Source organism: Abramis brama (genome assembly GCF_963993115.1).
Source record: "Abramis brama genome assembly, chromosome: 25".
Lineage (NCBI taxonomy): Eukaryota > Metazoa > Chordata > Actinopteri > Cypriniformes > Leuciscidae > Abramis > Abramis brama.
In genome coordinates, this window is record NC_139987.1 from 6,490,426 (window position 1) to 6,517,108 (window position 26,683).

Consider the following 26,683-nt stretch of genomic DNA (forward strand, 5'->3'; position numbering starts at 1 on the left):
TTTTTTTATATATATAGTTTTATATTGTAATACATACTTTCACTTTTTTTATTTTTATATTTGTTTAATGGCATCTTTTTACTAAGTACTGTGAATGAAAGTCAGTATCACTGATACCAGAAGTGCTACTGATGCCTGAATGAAATATTTTTTACAGTATAATTAAAAGCCACCATTTTTAACATTTAATAGGCTTAAAACATATTATAACAACTTTTAATTTTAATGAATTTAAAAATAATGTCACATAATCTCATAATAAATGTCTCATTAAGCTGTGCCCTTCTGTCAGTATCAGCTCCCTCTATATGAATGAGAGCTGTCAGTTCATTTCATTTCCAATCCATACATCCGTAAATCCAGCGATATCTGTATCAATCTCGCTATATATCTATTTATACATCCATCACTATATACACCCAACCATCTATACATCGATCTATATACATCTATTTATCTATCCATCCAATTATCAATACACCCACCAATCCATATCCATCCATCCATCCATTTTATATCTCCATCCAAACATCTATACATTCATCTTTATCCATCCATTTATCCATCTATATATCCAGCAATCTAGATATCATCCATCCTTCTATACCTATTCATTCATTCATCCATGTATATATCTATCATCCATCCAACCATTTATATCTCCATCCAAAGATCTATATATTCATCTTTATCCATCCATCCATCTAGATATCATCCATCTATCTATCCATCCATCCATCCATCCATCCATCCATCACTATTTATTAATGCATCCTGCTATATATCCATCCATTTATCCATCCATCCATCCATATTTAACTATTTATTAATGCATCCTTCTATAAACCCATCCATTTATCCATCCATCCATCCATCCATCCATCCATCTTTAACTATTTATTAATGCATCCTTCTATAAACCCATCCATTTATCCATCCATCCAGTGTTTTTATACATGTAACATTTCCTATGAGCCTAAAAAAGTTATAAAATGAAAGGTTATAAAGTAACTGGAACAAACTTAATTTAACTTTTCTTAATGGTAAGAAATTGATTTTGCAGAGCTGGAGATGATAAATGAACAGGAGCAGAACAAAAGTGCAGAATCTGAGCTGAGCAGACAAATTGAAAGCAAATGGCAGACAGGTCACCGGCTCACCTTACAGATCTTATAGAGAGAGTCCTGCCCATCACCGCCGGTGTCTTTGAAGTAGTCGTGTGCAGGAAACGTACGGTTAATGTCACGAGTGATGGCACTGTCCTGTGGAGATTCCTAGTAAAAGACAAGCGAGAGATTCAGAGAAATGTTATCATAAGGCATTGCTAATATCCAATGCGTAACATCCAATAAAATAAAATCCAATAAAGTGTGTGATTTATGTGACACTGTCTATCATAACAAAACAGAAGTGTAAAAATAATGACTCCCTCCATCTGTCTTTGTTTGAACGAACAGATCATCCCATCCCAATCTCTTGGCAATGGTTGAGCCAGGCTGGTCTCCATTCACTTTTCACTCCTATCCACTAGGGGGCAATGGATAGGTCATGGACAGAACACACATACACTATTTAAAAACAAAAAAATAATTAAATTGGCATCGATGGTTCCACGAAGAGCCTTTAACATCCATTGAACCTTTTCATTCAACAAAACGTTAATTATAGTGGAAAAAAGTTCTTTAGATTGTTAAAATGTTTTTCACACTATGAAAAAAAATTAAAAAAATTAACTAACAACAGTTCACCAAAAGGTTCTTTGGGGAACCCAAAAAAATAGTTCTATGTAGAGATCGATCGATATATTGTTTCTCCGATATTTTACCCCGATATTTAAGTGTTTTCCCATAATCTACACCAATAATCCGATATTATAATCCGCCATCTTGTGGCCGTTTTAAGAATTAGTTCTATGTAGAGATTGACCAATTTATCGGTTTCCCGATATTTAAGCATTTTCCCGATATTTAAGCATTTTCCCATAATCGGGTATCGGTTTTGTAATATCGGATTCACCGATAAACACCACCATCTTGTGGCCGTTTTAAGAATTGCACACAAGACCTCCATGAAAGCTTTGCGTTTGAGGGGAGTCAACAACGGTGTTCAAAGGTAAAATAACTTGCATCCCTTAATTTATAAACATTATTTAACATAACAGCTATTAATGCACAAATGAGATATGCACGAATAAGAAATGTTACATAAAAGCTTGTTATGTAGTTTAAACTTGGCTCTAAAAAATAGAGACGAACTCACAGAGTTCGTCAAGTCATGTCCCAATAAAGACGTAACTTTACATGATTTAAATAAAACGGCCATGAATGAGTGCATGTTGGAAATAAAAGTGCTGAATTAATTTTCTCTCTCTGTTGTTTATGCTCACCATTAGTCTAGTAAAATGGCGTTCAAAGTGCGGTTCACTCTGGGTTGATCATGGCCACCGTACAGTATGCAGCTTTTAACACGATCCACTTGTTTAAAACGTCTACTATATTACATTTATTTAGCTAATAAACATTAAATAATTACAGCTCTATAATTTTTTTTATTATTATCTTAGCGAGAGACATGCTGTGTAAACGCATAGATAAAAACAGCAGGTATATCATAATCTAGAGGCCGACAAAAACATGAATAATTCTGATAACATGCCAAATGAGATGGACTCCTTAATTGCGATTATGTATTTGCTGTTTTGTTTATTTTTCTGATGATTTCTGCGTATTCCGTCGAATATTCCAGCGTTCCATTCTCTTTAGCCTACCACACAACACATAAACCTTTTAAAACTAGTTTAAAATGAATGCTTATATACATATATATATACACATATACATATATATACACACACATATACATACATACATACATATATATATACATATACAAATTTGTACATTTTTTCACTCTTTCAGACTCTATTTATTGATGTAGAAGTGTGTTTTGTATGTAAGGAAGGAGTGGAATTGCAAAAATGACAGTATTTAAAAAGTGTTTAAATAAAACAGTTTGTTCAGTTCAGTGCAGTTTTCATAATTGTCAAAAACAGCATTAAAACAATGAATTAATATTGATTCTATACATTGGTTATCGGGTACATAAACGCAAATAGTTATATTACAATAGTTGGTATCGGTAAAAAAAAAAAATCAATATCGGTCGATCTCTAGTTCTATGGCATCACTGCAAAACCCCCCTTTTGAAACCTCAGGTTTAAGAATATAGTGCCTCAAGACCTGTCGACTGGAACAGGGTGTTCTTATTCCCAAAGAGCAATGTGGACAAATCGAGGTGGAAATTTATCTGTGTGTGCTCAAGAGCGTGTCCTTCAGCATCACAGACACAGAGTATGTTGAATATCCCAGAAGCTCAGCCTATGTGTGTGCTTGAGTGTCAGAGGTTGTAAGATATGAGATATGGTCACATGTACGTTAGCCAAACACTGGAGGCCATCTAGCAAAGACCAAAGATCCTAGAGATTTCTCAGTTTGCAAGATCCCCATGCACAACTCAGATGTATTCAAAGTACAGCTCTCCGCAGTTCAACTATTACATTATGCTCCCTAAAAAAGCATGTGACGGTACAATTTCTAGCTAAATCATATTGCTGCGCTGCTCTACCTAAATATAGGTTTCTTTGAGCCTCAGAGATACTGATCACAGTTCTTAATAACTGAAGAGACCACAATGGAAACTCAGGGCTGGTTAAAGACAGATTGGTTGCTAGTCTATCTAGTGAACCAGCATAACTTTACAGGGGAAGTCGGCTAAAAATGATGACATTTCTGCATCTCTCATACTTCCACATGTTCAAACCAAGACTTGACAAATTTGAGATTGAGGATGTGAGAGGCGTCTTTGCGCGCACGTTTCGGCTCTGTCAGTCAGCGCGAGTAAGATCGTTTAAACATCAGCATGATTTAGAAAATCACATATCATTGGACATCGAGAATTCGCCAGGAATATTCCCAAAGTTGGAATACTGCACTTTAAAACGATACCAAACTTGCGCCAGTCGAGAAACGAGCAGAGAAAAAGGTCAGAGAAAGAGATTTTGTGCCTCTTTGAGATGGCACCACAAGACGTCATTCACTTGCAGAGCGCAAGTTCCTGGATGGCACGCAAGTCCGAAGTATGAGTTAAAGTAAAGTTAAAGTACTCCTCTCAGAAAACACACAAATAAAGATACTTTCAGATGTTTAATCGCTATTTGGGGCACCGGGAAAGCTAGACGAGGCCTTAATGTTTTGGTAAAAACCTCAAAATCGATCAAAATTGTAATTTTTCACTCGTTTTGCCTGTAGCTCAAAATTAGCCTGGATACTTCTACTCAGGAGGAGATGTTACTTTACCTGACCAGAGAAACATCACTCCACTGGAGTTCACTGTGTTCCAATGTCAATTTATCCAATTAATTTAGGATTATACTGCAATTTCCTGTGGATTTGAATTATCTGAAATGTTGCCGAATAGGATGATGAATAACAGAAGAGAGCAAATGTTCAAATTTTATTAAGCTTTACGTATGTATTTGTAACCAAAGTTTGGTTGGTTCGTTTTGACAGTCAGCCCATGCTGTAACTTGGCCATTATGCAGGCAATAAGCATGTTTATACACCAGCCCCTAAAACCTACTGGTCAGAAATCAGGAACTGCTAACATAACAACAGTCTAGATAGATTGTTTCAAAAAACTAGATCACATTCAACTAGATCGCTCTCATAATAAACAAACCATGAGCGCCTGGGGCCGCAGACTGTTAATGGACAACCATTCCTATTTCTGTCGCACTTTAGTTTTCCCATCCATCTATTATTATACCCGCTAGATCAAAGCCTGCTCGTGTTGGCACAAATATGCTGAATTAAATCAATTAAATTTTGCTCCCAAATCTAAGAGTAAGTGTCGTAAACAAAGGCCGTATTGTGTTATGTTTATTTCTGTTTAACAGTTTAGCAATGTGTGTCACAAAACTCAATCTAGATTATACGACGTCTATTTATAGGTGCTGTCTCTTTCAAACACACACCCGACGGGAGTTACGGAAGCTTGAGGGAAAACTGCATTTTAAAAGACAATAATGCAAAGTATTACATCATGCCCATGGCTGTCAGTTATTATAAACCCAAAAAGTTACTTGCAAAGTACAGCAAAGACAGTGCACTAAATTCCAACATCAGTTCCGGGAAGAGTGAAGTCCTTCTTCCTTAATGTGCTCGTAGTGTCACCCCATAATGCTCATGTCGGATTCCTATAACCCTGCTATTTCCATGCAAGTCCTCATTTGACTTGTAACCGCCTTGGGCAATGTTAAAGACCCTTTACGTGAGGAGGGAAGTCACATGATAGAATCATACTAACTATCTATCAGAATTAAAATGATTATTAAATGTGCTCATTAATATCAGAGATGCGAGAGAAGTAGAGTAATGACTCATTACTGCATGTCTAACACACATACACACTTGCCCGAGCATGGGCAAAATCTACGACTACAGAAATCTCTACTCTCATGGTTCTGCAGATTACTTAAGCAATAAGCCCCGCGAAGCCGTGTTTTACAGTGGATTTAGAACAGCTAAGGGGCGTTGTTAGGCACGACGCGGAGCGGAGCTGTTCTAAATCCACTGTAAAACACGGCTTCGAGGGGCTTATTGCTTTTATAAAACGGTTACTCCATAAAAATATTCATTTTAATATTTATTTTATTCATAAAAGAGCAACAAAAAATATAACGTTATAACACATTTATTCCTCCGCCAAACAATGTAGTTCCAAAGAGGTTGCTAAGCAACACATGCAGCAACAAAGCATCACAAACGGCAGTTGCGCAGTAACACCAAAGAGTATAGAAGTTACTTCTATACTCTTTGGTAACACTAATGTAAGGCGGTCAAAGGTGTGTGTTTGTTGAGTAATTTACAACGGCTTCAAACGCGGCTCAACCAATCAGAATCAAGGACCGGAACTATCCGTTTCATAAATTTTTTTTACTATAAAATGCAATAACCACGATCACAGTTTGAATGTCTGACTACATGAACACCAGACAAAGCATTCATCCTAGTAGAAATGGGGAGTCTCCTCCAGTGTTACATTATTGCGTTCCTTCGGAAAAAAAAAAGAGGGTGCATGCAGAAGAACAGGACGCAGGAGAAGAAAGTTCAACACTCATAATTCAGCAATAAAAACAAAACAAAAATCAAACAAATATGTTTATTTGACCCTTGTGCGTCCTTATGGACATTTTTGTCTTTTTCAGTTTTGTTTTTATGATCATTTTGAACAATGATCATACATTTTGGCACAAGTGTGTATTTTCATTGGACTTTTACTATTTTACCCCCCTTTTCTTTAATAAATCTATTTTACACTAGGTACACAAAATAGTTACACTTAGCACTGGTCTCCTCCAGTTTTCCCAGCTCTCTGTGGTTAAGCACGTATGGACGGTGGGGTTCAGCCTGAATTAAGGACACCATGTTTTATTCATCTGCTCTCCAGCACAAGACTACAATCTTCTCCAAAATGCATGATTAATATCGGTCGTCACGCACTGCCTTTCTTCCATCACACTGAAAAAATGGTGACAGAAGGAATGGAACAAGGTGGTGAAAGCAAAAGAGTTGTCATCGCCTTGATCCACTGCTTCTGTCAGTATTTTTCCAGACTCTCACAGAAAAGTCGCCATATGCGTTGTAGGTTTGGGCCTCCTACCTACCTAATTCACACCATCCCACATGTAATACAAGTCAATTGCCACCTGCTAACAAAGGTACTAAAACTAAAGGCTAGGAAATAATCTTCAGGGAAATATTTTTTATTTATATTTCTTCTTCCGAAGAAACCCAAAACAGACTGGTGTGTACGCGTGCAATTCGCTCGGAAGCGCCCACACACTTGTGCTAACAGCGGATTCCTGCCTTAGTAAGCATACCCCCTTTTCAAAGATTAATTGCCCTCTCTTTCTATAATTGATGCTATGTTTATGTGGAAGAGAGGAGCCACTAAATAATGCATCCGCAGCCAGTAGCTCAGCTGCTACGCAAACTCAGGCAGAGGCAAACTGACCCACTGCTCAAACAAGCTAGTAAGATGAGAAGAGAATGGAAAAGGGTCTAAGAAGAAACTTGTACACCATTACAGGGGTTATGGTGAATCCAGTGGACTAGAAGAAGCTAAAAATAGCTCAGTCCGAGATCAGAGCATAGTCAGACCAGTCTGACTGGACCTCACCTGATCTAAAGCATGTCACTGAGGAAGATCAGAATGGGTTCAGAAGTTTAGTAGTTTAGTCTCAGATTAGAGAAATCAACTATTGGGGTGAGAAAAAGGATGGAAAGCAGATCTGGACTGATGGACTTAATGCCAAAAAGTCACAAACTAATGTCTGATAATTTATGATGTAGGTGCCCGTAACTACTTGAAAGGGTACAAAACAAATTAGGTCAAAAAAAGAAAATCTACTTTAAAATGCATATGCCAAGGAATGTAATTTCAAATGGTTTGATATAATTTTCACACAAAAAAAAGAAAAGAAAAAAGAAAGTGGTACAACTATCAAGAAATGATTTTCCAAAAATAATTAAAAAAATAATTAAAATATATATTTTAAGGTAAAGTGTTTTTTTTTTCTTTTTTACGGATATCATCAATTATTAATTTATAAATATCAAGTAATATAATTTTTTGCAGGACATACCACATGACATTTTACAGCCTCACTAAACTTGCTTTGTTATAAAAATGTCAAATAATCTGAAATTTCAAGAGACACAAAATCATGAGGGTCAATAATATCATTTCCTGTAGGGGTGGGAATCTTTTGGTACCTCACAATTCCCTTCAAATATATATAAAAGGTCACGATTTTATTAAAAATCGATTCTTCTTATTGATTATATTATTAATGCAATTAATATTGCAATTCTTATGAAAGAAGAATGAATAAATGAATAAACAAATGATACGAGGATATATTTAGCAGAACCCAAGCACTAGGTCTTAAAAGGTACAAATTTCTTCCTTCCAAGACGAGTTAAAGAAAAGAAAGAATGCAAATAATGGCAGGAAAAGGTGAATAATAAACAAAGACTTAATGGATGATGGTAAAAAAAAAAAGCTCCATCTGGCTACTCCAGGAGGAGTTGTTCAGGGTTTTCTGGGAAGACACAGTACCTGAGGAGCCATATTTATGTTCTGCCAGCATTGGGGAAAGTCATCCCGGACCCTGAAAAGTGCTAAGAAAATCATGGTGACATAAGACATCTGAGAACCTTTCGTGTGAGTGCGGAGCGCAACTTGTGTTGGGTTTTGACTGTGATGGTGAGATTGTGTGTGTGTGGTGAAGGAAGGTTGCTTCCGCAGGAAGTACTGTACTTTTTTTTCCTGACCATTGTTTACGGTCGTTTATTCTGATCGGCAACAATGAGCGAAAATGGCATTTTGTTTTTCTTGGGGGGAGGCTGATTATAAAAAGTGTAGTGAGCTTGATGAAAGTGAGTAAGAGACTGGGGCTGGGTGAGCTGGTGGGTTGACTGCAGTCCACTCCCTCACAGACGGAGGCAGGGAGGGTCCACATCCTTTTCCTTTCAACATCTCACCCACTGGGCACATGTCTGGGAGAGTCAGCGATCACCGGGGTCTGTTAGAATACATTAGGGACTAAAGAAAGGTTTAATGAGATCGTACAATTGTACACTGTATTATGTAAACAGTCTTTGTGGAAACTAAGTTAGGACACAGTGTTACACTGAACACATTTTCCGTCTGATGATGTTTGATACACGCATGTATTTACTTTGAAATTACTTAAAAGGGTGTTGTGTTTTTTTTTAAGATTTATTTTTGCCTTTTCTATGATAGGACAGGAAGCAGACAGGAAGCGAAGTGGGAGAGAGAGAAAAGTCGGGAAAGGTCCACGAACCGGGACTCGAACTCGGGTCGCCCGAAGCACAACTGCGCTATATGTCGGCGCTGCCCACGAGGCTATCGGCGCCGACTTAAGAGTGCTTTTAATCTGAGTAACCATCACTTTAACCGAACAGCCATTGTAGCCACACAGATTTAAAATGTTTAATGCCAGAAGTAAAACACTAAGAATCTTGTTAAAATAATTAAGTAATGTTTTCCACACTTTTCAGTAAATAAACACAAAGACAGAAAATGGATATTTTTTTCATTTAAATGCACCAATTAAATAATGCACAGAAATACACTAGCAGTCAATTTTAAATTAGGATATTTTTTATATTTTAAATAAATAAAGTCGTCTCTTGTCCTCACCAAGTCTGCATTTATTTGTTCAAAATACAATAAAAACTTAATTACTTAAAAAAAAATTAATTAATTTATTGGAATTTATTCCTAAAGCAAAGCTGAATTTTCAGTATCATTACCCCAGTATTCAGTGTCGCATGATCCTACAGAAATCATTTTAATCTGCTGATCTGCTACTCAATTATTATCAATTATTGGTGCTCAAATATTAATAATGCTTATTATTATTATTATTATTATTATTATTAATAATGTTGAAAACAGTTGTTTTAAAACCATGATACTTTTTTTTGTTCAAGATTCTTTGATGAAAAGAAAGCTTATTGAACAACATTTATTTGTATCAGGGTTTCCACAAAAATATTAAGCAGCACAACTGTTTTCAACATTGATAATTAGAAATGTTCCTTGAACACCAAATCATCAAAAAATAAATAAATAAATAAATAAATAAATCTAAACAGCCTTCTCCAACACTTTCGATAAAAATTGGTAGTTTTTAAATGGGTCTGTAGTAAAATGTGCTTTTTTAAGCAACGGATGAACCACAGCATGTCTAAAACAAGATGGAACAAAACATTTTTTTGTAAAAGAACTGTTAATAACAAAGAGAATATTGGATGTCCTAATCAAACACAGAATCCAACACGTCCTTGACCAGAGCAATCACTTGAAATCTGGACAAATAATTTTGCAATAGTTGGTAAAAATTTGCAATTTATCCTTTTTCCATTTTCTTTCTGCCCTTCTACACTCCTGTCTTAGAGCATGTACTTCTCTGTTAAACCAGGGCTGTTTCCTGGATTTTAGTTTCTAAATGAATCCGTAAAATTAATGAGCAGCAAACATGTCTTTACACTCATGGTATATGACAAATAAGGATGGTGAAACTAGTCTAATGACATGGTCTTTATGAAACAAAGGCTAAATAATAACATCATAAAATTGTTAATTAAACCGCTTAATTCTTATAATTAACAGAAAAAATTATTGCAAATATATTGTAGATATAACACACAGCCAAGGTCCTAACCAGGACATTTTGCTGGTCACTTGGTTTCTCTTTCTGTGGTGTTGCATTGGGAAGTCCGTCCACTGTGAAATCTCACTGCTTCAAAATTCAGCTCCACATAATTGTATATTAAACATTAACTAGGCTGTGCTCGTTGCGCAGAGCGGCAGGTTAGACAGACAAATTACTTATCGCTGGAAACTTGTCACTCCTAGTTATGAAATGTGCAAGACAAATATTACTGCAGAGTAAAAAGCTTTTTGATTTGTGTTTTAAACCCGTTTAAATTGATGCTTTGCAATTGGGATGATCTTATAGCTTGACGAAACCTTGTCTAGACATGCATAAAAAACCTAGATAATTGTTAAATTTGGTGAACACAGCAATTTTATGCAACATCAAATAAGGTCATGAGAAACTTACAGCACTTATAAAAACAAAGGCAATTCTGTTTTCCCAATGTCACAGAAAACCAAATGTTTAAGTTGGCAAGGCTTAAAAGCAAATGTTTTCCAATGCATTACACTGACGTGTACTTTTGACGTTAAATTGTGGATGTGTGCACGTGACGAACAAGTGCTAATGCAAGCACGTACCAACATTTTATTAATGTACTGTCAGAAATACATACTAGCACATACATTTACATTAGGGCTGCAACAAACGATTATTTTGATAATCGATTAGTCTAACGATTATTAGAACGATTAATCGACTAATCGTCGATTATTCCGCCGACTAATCAGTAAGTTTTAGAACGATTATTCAGCTTTTTCAATTAGTTAAAACACTCTAAAACATTAGTTATACATATTCTAACTATAATATAAAAAAAGAAAATCACTTCAGCTTTTGAAATGGTTGTTTTAATGAACTTTGAGCAACTAAACAGGTCATTCTCTTTAAGTTTTCAGATTTCTGTCCAACTCAAATCACACACAAATGCTCTCTAAGCATTGTTTAAATATTCGGTTCTTTTTCCATAGAAAAAAATCAACAAAAATGAATCAGCTGCAATACAAACTTAATCTGCAAACAATTATTATAAGTTGACATGAGTTAAGTTGATATTATAAAATTGACATGACAATTGATCTAATAGAGACATTCTCATTCACCTTTTAATTTACAGTATGAAAAAGTAACTGAGACGATATTCTTCATAACATCTCCTTTTGTAAGTCTTCATGAATATGGAACAAAATACAGGCAAGTGATAAGACTGTAGGTGTAGGCTAATACCTAATAGTGTTACAATAATAAAAACAGCCCTGACTCCTAAGCTCGATCAAGCTTTATTCTATGCAAAAATAAATCACCACATTACTGTAATTATATTATTATTGTTCATATTATTGCTATTAGTAGTAGTATTGCATTCTCTAATAAAGAGATTTACTGCTAGTTATTTAACGTTAGCTCCAGCTGGAGAACATTCACCTCTCACCGGCTCGTCTTGTGCTTTTACATGCATGTTATGCTCCCGTGAAAAGCAAGTTCCACCTAGCATGTACTGCACACGACAGCATTCTTGGTTTGAAGTTTTGTGAAACTTTCACACACTGCTAGTTCGGCTGAAGCACCATCTCTTTAGATCGGCCTTTGACACCTGATGGACAACTGATTAGCATAATGATTTTATAGATGTGTTGTATTTTATTTTATTGTATTGTTTTGTATTTCACTCATTTATTTTTCGCCTTTACTTTTGTCTCTGCCCAGCGCTTTGATCAACTTTGGTTGTTGTAAAGTGCTTTATAAATAAAAATTGATTGATTGATTGATTGATTCGTTTAGACATTCTGACTCCGTCATAATTCGCGCTGTGTTTTCTTCTACCGCAATAGCATTTGTAACGGCTGCATTACTCTCTAGCGCTACAGCGCCGTAGCGGTCAAATCGCGATATTGCAGGCCCTTACATTAGGTCACGTGGGATCAAACGACTACTCGACAACAAGATATTTTGTCGACAATGTCGACTAATCGTTTCAGCCCTAATTTACATTAAAAAGTAATTCATCATACACACACACACTACTCACTCAACCACACATTTCTCCTTACAATGACAAGCGTTCAAATAAGATAGGATAAGATCACATTTATTTCCTCAGTGCAGATATACCAGAATATAAATATATTATTGACAATTATTTTCTAAAACAAGACATCATTACAAAATTTGTGGTACACTACACCAGTACCTCAGCTACAGCCCTACACACACCAGACAATTTGTTGAAATGCTGAAGAAAATACAGAGAAGCAGATTTCAGCAACTTCAGTTCAAAATGCTGTTAAATCACAAAAACTTTGCAGTGCTTTCATATCCTCTTAGGCAAAGTGTTCACTCATGATAAGAAATGAAATACAATTTGGAATGATTTAAGGTGAAAGGCGAAAAACAATTCTCTCCAGTTAATCAAATAAAAAATCAGACCCGCTTAGGAGGGCAAGATCATGAGCAATTCATTAAGGAGCCTGGCTCAGCAATTTAACAGATTGTTAAAACATACATGAATAAACTCAAAGATACCTAGCACAATCAAGATGAGGTAAAGGAGGGGAGTGTGTGTGTGTGTGTGTGTGTGTGTGTGCGCGATGAAGTGTGTTCCTCAGGGAGAGAACACACACTGTTCCAGCTCAGCCCTCCATTTTCTGCGATGGCAGGGGCCGGTTGGGTCCTGCGTCCTAATATGGCACAGCGGAGAGCAAGTCATATGGGGAGATTTTCTCCCTTGAGAGCACTAGCCCTTGACTTTGATTTCAAGAACAGAGCAGTTTTCCCACAGGAAAGGAAAAAAGAATACTTTGGCATCATAAGGAGAACAAAAAACAAACAAACAAAAAAAAGCTCTCTGGCATCAAAATGTCCCAAAAGTTCAAATCATTTCTCCAACTTTTACCCATGACAGAAGTACCATCATCTACAAAGCAAAACATGCAATGCTGACACCTGATTGGGCAGCATCAGTGCCTCAAAAAACACATTCTATTTCATTTCCATGTAGTACATAAAACCAATATACAATCCCACTTACAATATCCTTCAGACACTAAGAGGTATGTAGAAACAACCTTAGAAGACAATATCTACAGCATCTGAAAATTAACAGATACGCATGCTTCAAGATCTGGATTTTCTCAGTAATTTATGCAGAAAAACCAACTACAATTTTGATTTCATTTATATAGAAAGAATTGACTGGCGACCAATGAGAAAGACATCAGAATCAGTCAAATGAGAGCAAAAATGTATGGTTTCTGAAAGTTCAACCAATCCAAATGGTTTATAAACAAGCAATTGTTTTGCTTCTCAAGCATGGCCGTTTCATTTAATTTGATTCCTTTAGTTGAATACATGGACTGTTTCTTAAGACAAGAGAGAGGATGCAGTCCTGGATGAGTCCAGAGGTCCAGGGTCATTAAAAAACAAGTCCCTGGAATAGACACAAACCTTTATTCTGTTTAAAGCGCATACACATCCATGCTCGTGTGCGCACACACACGGTCATGTGCGATCAATAAAGCAATGGATGGGTAAATGGCTAAACTGCTCTGGTTCAAAAACAGCACACAGCCAGAGGACACAAGATCAAGATCTACATTTGAACAAACAAGCTAGAAAAAAATTAAAAGCCCTTTTTCTTTTATGTGTGATATGTTTTCTATCACTCTAGTGAGTAGAAGTATTGCACAGCAACCTGCCATGACATGGCAGTTCAGACTTTACATGTCACCTATCAAAAGCTTGATTAAACACTTAAAGAGACACTTTTTTGAAGTCATAAGACAATTCTTCACGTCACAGTATTACAGTTATGAAAACTTCAACCTTTAGGAAATTCAGTCATTAACTGAAGTGACGTGGCAAAACAACTAGATGCATTTCTTAATCCAATTTATAACAGTCAAACTACTGGTTTTGGTGATCAAATTTCAGCATTTTTTCCCCATGGTTCCATACAAAATGTGTTGGGAATATGCCGCCGTATATAACACTCTCCTCCAAAGGAATTTTTTTTTTCTCTTAAAACAATTTAAGAGAAGGTAAAGTTCATAAATACTATTCGATTAAATACAAAGAGGAATGCAGACTGTATTTGATATAATAAACGCCTTACATACTACAAATAATCAATCCATTCAACGAGTATTTTCAGTCTTATTACATTTTGTGGTTCCTGTATGCATGTGTGTGTGTGTGTGTGTGTGTGTGTGTGTATATATATATATATAAACAATTCCATCCGAGAATATCAATAAATATTGTTACTTTGGTCAGCTATAAGGACAAAGCAATTCGCTTAAGAAAGTATTTTAAACAGTACCATCCAAATGAGTGAATTTATAATCATAGTCACAGCATGAAAAAAAATTACAAAGGGCATGGTTTTCAATGCCCTCTATTTTCTTGGCACCTCCACATATTAATTATGTACAGAATCTGTGTATTAGGCTTCTCAAGAGTGTCATAAAGATAAATAGTACAGCGCTGTAAGATGCAGTTTAATGTTGTTACGCTTTTGTGTGTGTGTGTGTGTGTGTGTGTGTGTGTGTGTGTGTGTGTGTGTGTGTGTGTGTGTGTGTGTGTGTGTGTGTGTGTGTGTGTGTGTGTGTGTGTGTGCACATGCAGGACTCTCCAGAAGCATGTGCCAACTGAAACTTAAAACTTTGACCTCTGCATCCAGATATCACTATTTTAGTAGATTTTCTTCTGACCATTTTATCCAAGTGTCCTAATACACCTTGAGTTGAACACAACAAGCTTTTTTGGTTCTTGTCCACGTCAGCAACCTTCACCACTGCGGCGTTGTTCATCTTAAGGGCCCAAATGCAGAATTAAGCAACTAACATCTATTACGGCCATGTGATTCTGTGTTGTGCTTAACTGCATTATGCAATATTTTAAGTGCGATTGTGCGTTTGGACACATTGTAACCTGTGGAAGCAAACCAAGCAGGGCAAGAGAGGATTGAAACTGCAGGGAAGAAGGAAAGAAAGTCCAAGTGTCATTCTGTCCAGGAGACATTCAAATCAAACTGAAATCCAATTATGAATCAGATAAAATACTCCAAGTGGTTAAATAGACCTTTAAGAATGATTTGAGGGATGGTTAGCCTATAGAATAGGAGTTGATACTGGGGTGGTAGAATGTTTGTTTCAGCAAGGAAGTTCATCTCCAGTGCGATCAAGGGTTAGAAAGGAATCAGGTACAATGTGCCATCCGTTTGCTGTTGTATTACTGCGTTTTTAAAGGATGATGTCCTCTGACTGGAGGCGTGGTTATGTAATCCCTTCATGGCTTTAAATAAGCAGAAAATAGGAAGACCATGTAATCGTGGCATTGCTTAGGGGCAAGAGTAGAATTCTGCTCTTTGGGAAAAGGGCTTTATAAAATTCCAATTGTGATTGCTGAAGGTCAAGACTTGTCACTGATTCACAGACAAGATACACTGCAGATCTAGCAAACACATTCCTCCACTGAGAGCAGGGTAGTGATCAGATTATCCTTGGAAATTACGAGGCAAGAATTGAATATTAATTACTAGTAAAAACATAACTAAGATTATGAGTCCGAAACCAGGTCAGCCCTTGGGAATGCTCTTAATCTTTGCAGAGTCTCTGTCAGAGACTGTCAGAAGATCATTTTAACATTTAGTCTATAATTCTTCAGATTTTACATCAGTCTAGCAGATCCTTCTTTTCTTCCTACATTTAAACAGACGTGAGCAAGAAACAGAGACTATTGGTTACTCGCTGTGCTGACAACATGAGCAGAACTAAAAGTCCACGAAGGCAGGTAAATTCACCACAAAGTCTAAAAGATCAGCTAGCTGAAAGACATGAGCTTGTCTTCTTTTAATAAGACATTTGCTGAGCGCAACTCCGTCTTTGCATTATTGTCATAAATAAAAAAATTTTTGAATACAGACAATATTTAATGCAATCTAAAGACTTTATAATTACAATTCTGTCTCACAGAATTAGATTTATCTCCTTTCCTCATTGCTTAATTTATCATTGGAGCAAAAACTGCTGAGAATGGTATATCTCAAAACACCAATGAGAATAGCCCACTCTCACATAGTTGTCCACTTCATCTCTAATGACCAAGGTCAAAGGTACATTTCTTCCTACTGGGTAATCCTGCAGCTATACATAAAGGCAAACGGACCGTTGTCATCTAGCCTCATTCAGAACACCGGGACCGAACTAGGATAGTGCACAGATGCCGAACCCAATCTTCAGGATCCACTTAATTGTCAAGGCCCTTGCCATCAACATAAAGCTCACCATCTTGCCAAACGATGGCGTTACACATGGCACACAGGGCGCGGAGGCACTGGTGGATCTCCTAGGGGCTTCTTGGTGTCGGTGCGTTGCAGGCAAAGCAGGCAGAGGCGCTTGAGGCCTTTGCGGAAGCCGCTGTTAGACAGGCTGTAAATGAGACAGTTGCAAAAACTATTGCTAATGGCCAGCCATGTGGTCAGGAATGAGGCAATGGCATGGCGGTATATCCCTGCGCTCTCCAGTAAAAAGTAAATGATGTAGGGAAGCCAAAGCAGGTAGAACACACTGGTGATACGGAAGAGTACGGTGGCGTAGCGTTTGTCCGTGCAAGCTTGCTCACCTGGCTCAGGATCCTGTGGGCCAAAGCGAGCTCTCCGCTGACTGATCTGCCGAGTGTGTTGCCGACAGATCCGAAAGATATGGGCATAAGTGAAACAAACTGTAAAAGCAGCTGGTGCATAGAGGGCCGCAACAATAAAGGCAGTAAAAAGGGGCTGGGTGTCCCAGGAGGAGCATGATTTAAACACATCACCGTGGTATCCCGGCTTGCCCCAACCAAAAAAAGAGGGCAAAAAGATGAGCGCTGAGTACAGCCAAATAAGGGTAATGCAAGTGCGAAGACGGCAGGGTGTGACCAGAGCTGTGTAGGAAAGAGGTCGGGTGATGGCAACATAACGGTCAACACTAACGCATGCCAGAGAGGCCATGGAGACACTTTTCAACACGCAGACCATGTAGCTGAAGACCATGCAGGTGAGTTTCTCGTTCAAACCCTCCAGATGTTGCAGAAGAGACAAAGAGGGGATAAGACAGCTGACCCCAACCAGGAAGTCTGCGTATGCCATGGTCTGTATAAAGGAGCTAGTGGTATGGTGGCTGAGTAGCGGGGCACAGTGGAAAACAAATATAACCACCAGGTTCCCAGAGATGATGAGCACTGTCAAGAAGAAAATAACAGCTACTTCCAGCAGGCAGGTGTTAAAGATCTGAGAGTAGCCAATGTCCAGCAGGCAGAAGGGTTCTGTGCTATAGTTCAACTCAGTGGTGTTCATCTTGTTCAGGGTGCGCTCGGGCACACAATTAGGGTGCTAGTTCCTTGGGGGCCTAGCTTAGCAAAGGCTGCCCACAGTACGGCTGCCCCTGATAGACATGGGGGAGGTGTCCGTGCCAGGTGCCTTCCATATCAGCAGCAACATGAGTCGCTAGTCCTCTGCGTCCACACCAACCTTCCACACCTTTCACCAACACACACACAGTGACGGTATCCTGGGGAGAGTCACTTACTGAGTAAAACAAACTGAATCATACAGTTTCTATTGTGTGGGCAGGTGGTCAGTCTAGCTTAAATTCTGGATGAAACCACAGCAGCAGTACAGGACAAATAAACCCTCTTCTTTTATCAGTCCCCCACCTTTCCGGGGGGAGAAGCACAGCTGTGCCGGAGCAGGGCAGGCAGCTGCCGGCACAGGACCTGCACAAGGAAAAAAGCAGAGAAAGCGGAGTCCTTGCCACTCTGATCACAGAAGTCCCAGTCGCTCTCAAACAGTCTTTAGTCCGGAGGATCACGCACAGCGAAAGAGCACTGAAGATTCCTCACAAGAAAGTAGTTAAATTGTTTATTCCTACAAATCCCAAAAAGGAGTGATGTATATGCAGAAACTTCAGTTGTCAGTCGTCAATCGAATGAAGAATGGGGAATCTCTTCAGCACGTGCCAGGCTCCCAGCTCCCTCACATCAATGAGGAGGAAGTACGTGTGATCCAGGATGAAGAAACAGCAAGTGGTGATTGGCATTTCAAACGGAGAAGGGGCTCTCCAGAGAGGAGCCAGCGTCTGGAATGTAAATGAAGGATAGAGTGGTGTGATGCAGAGAGCAGTCTCTCTCTCTCTCTTTTCTGTGGCACTGATGCATTCCGCTCTTTCCTTCCCTCCCTCCCTCCCTCTCTCCGCTGCAGCAGGAGCACTCAAACTCCTCCCACCCTTGGCTCTAGCCACTGAGCAGATGTCGAAGCATGAGCTTCTCCTTCACCCCACTCGTACCCACCACTCAACTTCTTACAAATAATATTTAAAAAATGCTTTCCCTTCAGATTTTTTAGACTCCCTAAACAACACTCTTTCTACTGTAAAACTCATATTACTTGCTCAGTCATACCTTTTCCTTCTATTCCAATCACAATGCAACACTCCTCCCACACACTCTCTCTTTCTCCCGCCTATGCGGACTCATGCAAAACAACAGCAGAAGGTCAGAATATATACATTTACAAAGACAAATTAATTTCTTATTAGAACAACTGAAACTTTTCATGCCATCTTACATGAAATTATACCTGTTTTATGCAGTGTTGTGGCTCCTATTTACGTAACATTTCAGTGTTCTTCGATACACATTAGGAAGCATTAAGTCAGTTGCATCCTACATGCTAATTTAACCCTAAATTGGGTTCAAAGATGGTGACATAAGAGATTGGCATGTAGCCAACATCAACGCATATGAGCAGTCAAAATACTAAGGTTATCGTGATATGATTTGTGCCAGTCTGGTTTTTAGCAAAAGTCGGACACACAGATTCACTTAACTCTAGGTGTTCACAAATGTGTTCAAAACTCTAAGACAAATGTACCCGTTTCCATGTATATCATATTTATCCGTTTCTGTTCCCTGTCACCATGGTAATATTAAAACCATGGCACCCTGTCAGTCTCCTTTCACTCTGTCACTGCCAGAACCAGTGAACACACACAGTTCCCACTTTCACGCATCCCCTCAGTCAGGAACACGAGGGGCTAAAAATAGGCCCAACTTGAAAGGTGGGGAGCAGACAACACTGGGCTCATCCATTAGGAAGAGAACAATGAGGAGGAAAGGAAGAGATAAAGAGGAATGGAAGGGCTGAATGCATGAGGCATATTTAATTTGACAAAAATGAAGCTGTAATAGTCAGACTTACAGTTTCTTTAATGAAACGTCAATCATTGTGGTGGACCACTGAAACGGTCTTCCCACAAATTCTCTGCAGACCGCCAACTCCAAACAATATTGGGTATGATGCAATTAAGGTGTGACCTAGGACCATATGGTCCACAATTGTTACTTTTTTACTTTTAATTTCTGGTCCTACTTGAAATAATTCAATCATTGCAGATAGATAGATAGATATAATAGCATTCCACTTGCTCTTACTCTACAGTGACTCTCATTAACAGCTGATGTTGCAACCAATTATCAAAACGGATAAAATCCAGTCCTACATTTCTTTCTAGTTCAAAATACTTCTTCACTTACACATTCAAACACGATACATCACTGCAGAGGTAAAACGGGTTACAAACAGTTTTGTTTTAACATAAGAATGCACTATACTCCTATCCCTCACATACTTGTTTTCGTACGTGTCAAATGAAACAGGTCATCTGATCTGACTAGGGTCATCTGCTATAGGAGAAGATAAGAGAAAGGTTGTGCCCATAGTGATAGAAAAGTGTTAGCCAAGTCTAGCCTGACTCAGCTGCTCGGTGAAAACACAGCGAACACAAACAGCACATACTCATTGCTTCATAGAGTGAGACAGCAGGTTTGGTTTACATCAGTAGTCCGCTAAACTCTCAGCCCCACAGACCTGGAGTTCACTGTAGCAGAGACCTGCCATATAGACCACCCACAGTCTTCCTCCATAAACCCTTCACAATCCCCTGGGTCTGGGCCGTTCAGAGTGACATTAACCCCACAGAGCAGAGACACTCTTTTTGTACAGACATGTATGCTACCATTTGCCATATTAAAGGTCTCCTATTGAACGCAGTAAAGCTCAAGATTATCTGTTCCCTATTTTGTTAAGTCACGCCTGGCGCTGAGACGGATTTTTATTGTGGCGTGTTTAGAATTCCGGTACTTGAAGTGCGAAGAGGTGCAGGCTGCCGCAGACTAACAGACCAGGCTTTGTGTTAGCCGTTTGTTTTTATTCACCGCATGGGGTGGTGTGTGAGGAGTGTCTAGAGAAATCGGTGTGTATGTCTGACCTCTGTGTCTGTGTTTATGGACAAGGGAACATCTGGTAATAGTATGAGCCGAAGAAATGCAGCCCATCAAACATGTTCGGGTGCGCAGAAGGGTTCAGAGTGAAAGAAGGCCACAAAATAAGATGCTTGTTACCATGTCGACTGCAGACGATCTAATAAAATATACTTATCCCATTAACAAAAATAGAAGCCATATGAATGGGGACAGACTGAAATAGGCTCCATGCCAACTTCTGATTGGATTTGTGACATCACCACTGAAAGCATCACATAGCACTAGTTTAGAGCATATTTGGATCAATTTAAAGCAAAGTAGCTGGACCACAGTCTTACACTGGTCTTCTAGCTGGAGAATATTAGATTAGCCTGTTCAGGATGAAAATCAAACAACACCATGACGTTTGCTCATACTTCAGGAGTTTTTGTTCAAATTTCTAACCTAACCCTAAAAGTATTAAATGGATAGTAAAGTATTAAAGTTCTGTCATCAATTCCTCAACCTCATGTCATTCCAATCCAAGTTAAGGATTGTAGTTGATCAATTGTAGTTGTAGTTTCGTGGCAGCTGACGCCTGGTACGGATTAACTGCAAAGTTTAACCATCACAGAGTGAAAGTTTATCATTTGCCTGTGTTTTTAAGTCCTGTCAGTTTAAACATCAAGCGCAAGAAGACTGGAACTCGCGAATTCAGGCCTCTTTCTCTTCTTTTGAGCTTGAACGGACAAAGGCACGGAAAATTAAGTCAAAATGCCCGTCTCGGCGAGTAATCTTGTAAACACAGACGGTTATGTGTTGTAAACAATTGAGAAAGAAAACAGATGCGTATCATTATATTGGATCCGTGCATTTCTTCAGAAATAGAAAATGATTTTTGTAGCTTTAATAAAGATAAATTGTATTAATTAATTATATTTAATTTATACAGTGAAGACTATATGCAGTGTTATTTTACATTTGATTATTCAACGTCTGTACCTGAATGCAGATTTAGCCTACCTGAAAAACAAAGCTTATTTCACTTGTATCTTTGCTCTATTTTATTTACACATACAGACATTTTTCCAAATGTCTAATTTAACCATTTCACACCCAACCAGCTGTCATTTTCATAAACCTCACATTGTAACAGCACTGGTACTGTACCCGTCATGGCGGCCATGACTCCCATGGCAACAAGTGTAAATAAATGAAAAGTTGTTGGGGTTAGAAAGAGTGTCAGTACTTGAGTAATACATGGAAAAGGTGAAGGCACTCGGTAAAAACTAAATCAAACCTGTCATCACTCAAGCCCTGGTGTTAAGACATGTCATGTATTTATGACCCAGCCCTGGTGAAAATCAACACTCATCTTACTCCAGTCATTTGGCCCTGATATTTCAGAGGGAGGCCTGTCTCTCAAAACACTGGAAATACTATATTTCTCACTAAAATGTTTATTGGAAGCAGAGACAGACTGTTTCATCAATGTCACTTTGTTGCTTAACTTGCTGTAAGCGTTGAACTATAGAGCAGCCTGCCAGTTCCGTGATAACAACTCAAAATAGAAATGTGGGCCTGTTCAATGCCTCCATTGAATTAAACACAATGGCAAAACTCTGAGAGCATGGCTATTCTTTGTATAACGCTTTTAAGAAATGATTCACCATGGTTCCCAGGCATCAACCACAAACGCACACATACAAAGCAAAGCATAAGGAAGATGGGAAGCATTTGTTGTTTTAAAAAAAAAAAAAAAAAATCATAATTTGCCTGGTTCAACATCTGTCATTATTGAAAAAATATTAGCGTCAGCTGTACCTTCTGAATTGGCTATAAGTTTAAAAAAAACTATCATTAATTACTAATTATGCAATGTGAGAGGAACGTGTGGCTTGCGGTTTAGCTTTCATTCAAACCCTATGAGGGATCGTTTTAGTCCTCTTCTATCAGAGTGCAAGGCCCTAGGAGGGCAGACGGTGAAAAGTGCAGGTCTGTGATAGCTAGCTGAGTGGAAACAAGACCTCAATATAAAGGCTGTCTGTGAGTCAGCTTAGCGAAGGCTGCAGCCGGTCCGTCTTTTATAATCTCCTCTAACAATAGAGCATGTGTAAGGAAATGTAACAATACTAAAAATATTACAGTGCATGTAAAATAGTGTTACTACAATAGTAATACACAATAAATAATATAATTCAAATTTATATATTTAAAAAACACTGCTTTATTATTCATTTCATATTATATTATATATAATATATTCATACATGTAACAGTTAACTTTTTTTCAAATTTCATGCACAAAAAATTAAATTGCAACTGATGTTATTCTGCTTGTCCCAAAGTTTGCTAGATGTTTGGGTTTCTGAAGGTGAGATTAAAGAGTTTAGCTTTTTTTTCCTCTCTTTTTTGTCAAATAAAAGATGGATAAAGGCCCGTTCACACCAAGGACGATATCTATAAAGATAACGATAAAGATATAGTTCTAAAAATCATTCTCAATATTAAAGAATAGCAGAGTTCACACCACAGCTATAACGATAACAATATAGAGAAACGATATCGTTGGGATCACTTTCGTAACAATTTTTTTCCCAGCTGTTGAACGATTAGAATAAACAGAATAAATAAAGTAGAATAAACAGACCGCTATTGTTCGTTGGTGTGAATGAAAATATAGTTATCACTATATTTATCGTTCTTGGTGTGAACGGCCCTTAAGTTTTTAGTATGATATAGATAAGAATGATTTTAGGATAGGCTACACTACCCCTCAATGGCACAATGAATATCAAATGCTGATTATTTCTAAGAAGAAGGTGAAGTCTTCTAAGTAAAGTACTTAATTAGTGCCACATTGTTGGATCTGACCATTCAGAGAAAACTCAGAACCATCCCTTTTACAAGCGATTTTCCCTAACCCATGAACAAAGAAATCTTTGAGAATTCACAGTATTCATTCAACTCCATGTGTCGCAAGAACTGGCAAAACCTGCTCTTGTCATGACCAATTCTTTCTAAACACAAATGATAACTCTGGATCACTACACAAACATGTGCAGGTCTTCGGCATTGGCAGAGTTGGGCTCGGGACATTTTCATGGAAATTATCCATGTTTTCATGTAATGAAACTCTGTGTACAAGACATACAAAACTTAAGCCATAATAGTGACGAATGGCGGAAAAGGAACGAGTTGAAGTTTTGGACGAGTTTCTTTCTTTAGAAGGCCTTTAGTGATACAAATGTGGGTTTGTTTAGCTCAGTATAGCTTGAGAAACATACATATACGTGCAGGAGCTGCTCAGCATGGCTGTTGTCCTAACAATCTCACACACACTCAGTGTGTACATCAAGTTTATTTGGACTTTCGGGTGGGTGGGAGAGGGGAACATCTTGAAGCCACCTGGGACCTCAGTGCTACGGGATGTTTTCTTTACATAATGACAGCTGACACGGCATTGCCCAGTGAAATCGCTGTGAGAGTATGTAGCTTAACTAAAAAAAACTGAAGCCTTTGCGCCCAACTCTAGCAGGGCTTGAATTTCGGCACAGGATTGCAGATATTGTGCATGATTTTACTCTTTTCCCATAAGCTCTGTGCTTATAATGCGAGGAATTCCCACAAGCATTCATTCACTACAGCAATGTGGGTTTAATGAGTAAATGAATCCACACAGATCAACAGCTCAAGTCAATTAGGTGAAATCTTGCTCTCAGACTGTAATATCACAAATATGATATGCTGTGTTTTCTCTCAGTCTCTTTCTCTTAATACGACACACAAAAATGGCTTCACATCACCACATTGCTTCTGGAGCTGCACGCTTTCGTTCGCGTTCAGAATCAGTGATGCTGTTTACAGGAAAGACAGCAGCAGTTGCTATGAAGACATATTTAAAACAGCCTCCATCCCTTACCGGTTATACTTTGTATAAGGGATGATCTACCAGTGCAAAATTTTATATTGGGTCAAAAAGAGAAACGTTATGAGCAAACTTACTTGATAACAACAGTTACTTTTATCAAACGTCTAGCGAGAACAGTAGAATAAAGTAGAGAGACGCCTAAAAGAGCTGAACGCCAGAGTTATTTAGAAGATGTTATTTATTTGTAATCATTTGGTATCAGTGAAGATTGCAATCAATGAACGCTTAATTCATTAAAAAGACTGAACATCTGTTTGGCTTGTAGTTTGAGGTTTGATGAACGACACAAAATTAAACCTGACTGCACTATTTTCGAGTTTCGTTTTTTTGTTAAAATAAATCAATTCAAGTTTCTCACACCATTGTATGTAGGGTTTAGCCATTATTAAACGTGCAAACATTTAGGTGAGACACTTGCGATTTAAAAAAAAACTGTCTAAAATAGGACACATATTTTGAAATGTAAAATACCCTAAAACTTAAATCAATTGTAAATGCTACAAGTTAGCAATCACATCATTCATTGTATCAAAGTATGAAAGTCAAATATCTTCTAAAGACATTTAAAAAAGTTATTAAATTAGTATTGAAATGAAAAAAATTACTTTAAATGAGCACTTGACAACAGCAAACGTAATGTGAAAGTAAAATACGCAATGAAATATCCAATATCAGCCGACACCATTACATTTAAATAAATAAGTTAAATAAACAAATATCAGCCAATATGGTACCAATATATTGGGCATCCCATATGTTTCTACAATAGTTGCTTGCACACACACACACACACACACACACACATCTGTGAAACTACAAATGATTTTCATTTCATTTTAGTTATATTTATTAATAATTTGTCACTACATTGATTTCTAGGAAAGAACAATTTTTTAGAGACTTCTTCTGATGGTAAATTTTCCACATAACCTTTTCCATTTCACCATTTGTATTGCTTTGTTTTTGAATGGCTCTGAAAGTCGCCTCGCTTATTTCGCTTCCAATCACCATCTCTCACCAAAAAAAGCACGATTTACGGTCGCTTCTGTCGTTGCAAATCACTGCCAGCATGAATGTCCTTTGACTTGTGTCCAGTGGGTGAAGTTCAAGCCTTTTCTAGTCACATAAAATAAAGGAAGCCATAATGAACATTGTGAAGTGCAGTGAAGAGCAAGGCCTTAACAAGGGACAACCAGCTTTCACATTAGAGACAAAAATCACATTAAGGCACAAATGGGACAGGCTACAGGCTCACAGATTTCTGAGAATAGTGCTCTTCAATGTTGTTTGGGAAAAGGACGAAACTTTAGCACAGTAAAAGCTCCTGTTTTCATGAAAATAACCAAACCACTGTAAGGCACCTCGGGGACATGGTGAAATGATTGACAAGATACAGTACATTGACATGCATGCCTCAGGTTAAAACAAGGGGTCTTGTAGCACACTGTCTTGTATACACGCACATACTGAGTTCACATGCAGAATGGCTTAACAGGAAGATATAGTGAATAAATGATGCTTCTGCTGCTTTATTTATGTTTTCTAAAGTAAAGCATGTACAGAATCACAGCGCTTTGAATGAAAAACACCAAGGTTCAAAACTTTTGCACTTATTTTGGATGCGAAGTCGCATTACATTAACATGTCTAGGCTCTGAATTATGGATGTCAATTTACACAAATTCCCATGATCGATCATCATTTGATTATTAACCTTAATAATCCAAGAGTACGTTTACATGACAACGATATGCTTAAAACAAACAAGTTTTTCCTTTAAGTTTTCCATGTGCACCATTGTTAAAATGATCCCCATTCACACGGATCCACGAAAATGAGTAAAACCGCTGTATTCTGCTTCCAGGCCAGTAGATGGCGATGAAACACTATAGACTGAACATGTAACATGCATTTGCAAGACGTCGTCGTCTTCAGAGATTGACATTTTTGTTGTTTACATGGAGACTTGTACTTTGAAACCCGTTTTCAAAAGTTTACGTTTTCAGGCACCCAAAACACCGCTGTCGTGTAAACGAACGGCCAAAACACATAAAAGTTTTACGTTTTTTGTTGAAAACGGTGTCCAGTAAACGGCCCCTAAGATTCATCTACTGCAATGATGACCAGATGTGCAAATGGCACTCAAAACGCCAGCTTCCTCACTTT

At 37.9% G+C, this 26,683-nt stretch overlaps 2 protein-coding genes across 4 annotated transcripts in view; both read right to left on the reverse strand.

The window, feature by feature from the left end:
- The window catches only part of rabgap1 (RAB GTPase activating protein 1), a 93,832-nt gene that overhangs the window by 23,683 nt on the left and 43,466 nt on the right, over positions 1-26,683 (reverse strand). For all 3 annotated transcript variants that reach the window (XM_084104125.1, XM_084104123.1, XM_084104124.1), the window contains one exon: positions 1,161-1,274. In XM_084104125.1, coding sequence (XP_083960251.1) covers positions 1,161-1,274 — 114 coding nt within the window. The remainder of the gene's footprint in view (positions 1-1,160; positions 1,275-26,683) is intronic.
- LOC311076520 (putative G-protein coupled receptor 21) lies at positions 14,840-18,388 on the reverse strand. The gene has a single exon (XM_084104823.1). The coding sequence runs from the start codon at positions 17,640-17,642 to the stop codon at positions 16,614-16,616; it is 1,029 nt and encodes a 342-aa protein (XP_083960949.1). The 5' UTR covers positions 17,643-18,388; the 3' UTR covers positions 14,840-16,613.

Coding starts and splice junctions, on each gene's coding strand:
- LOC311076520 (XM_084104823.1), bottom strand. CDS start 17,642: ATGAACACCACTGAGTTGAACTATAGCACAGAACCCTTCTGCCTGCTG.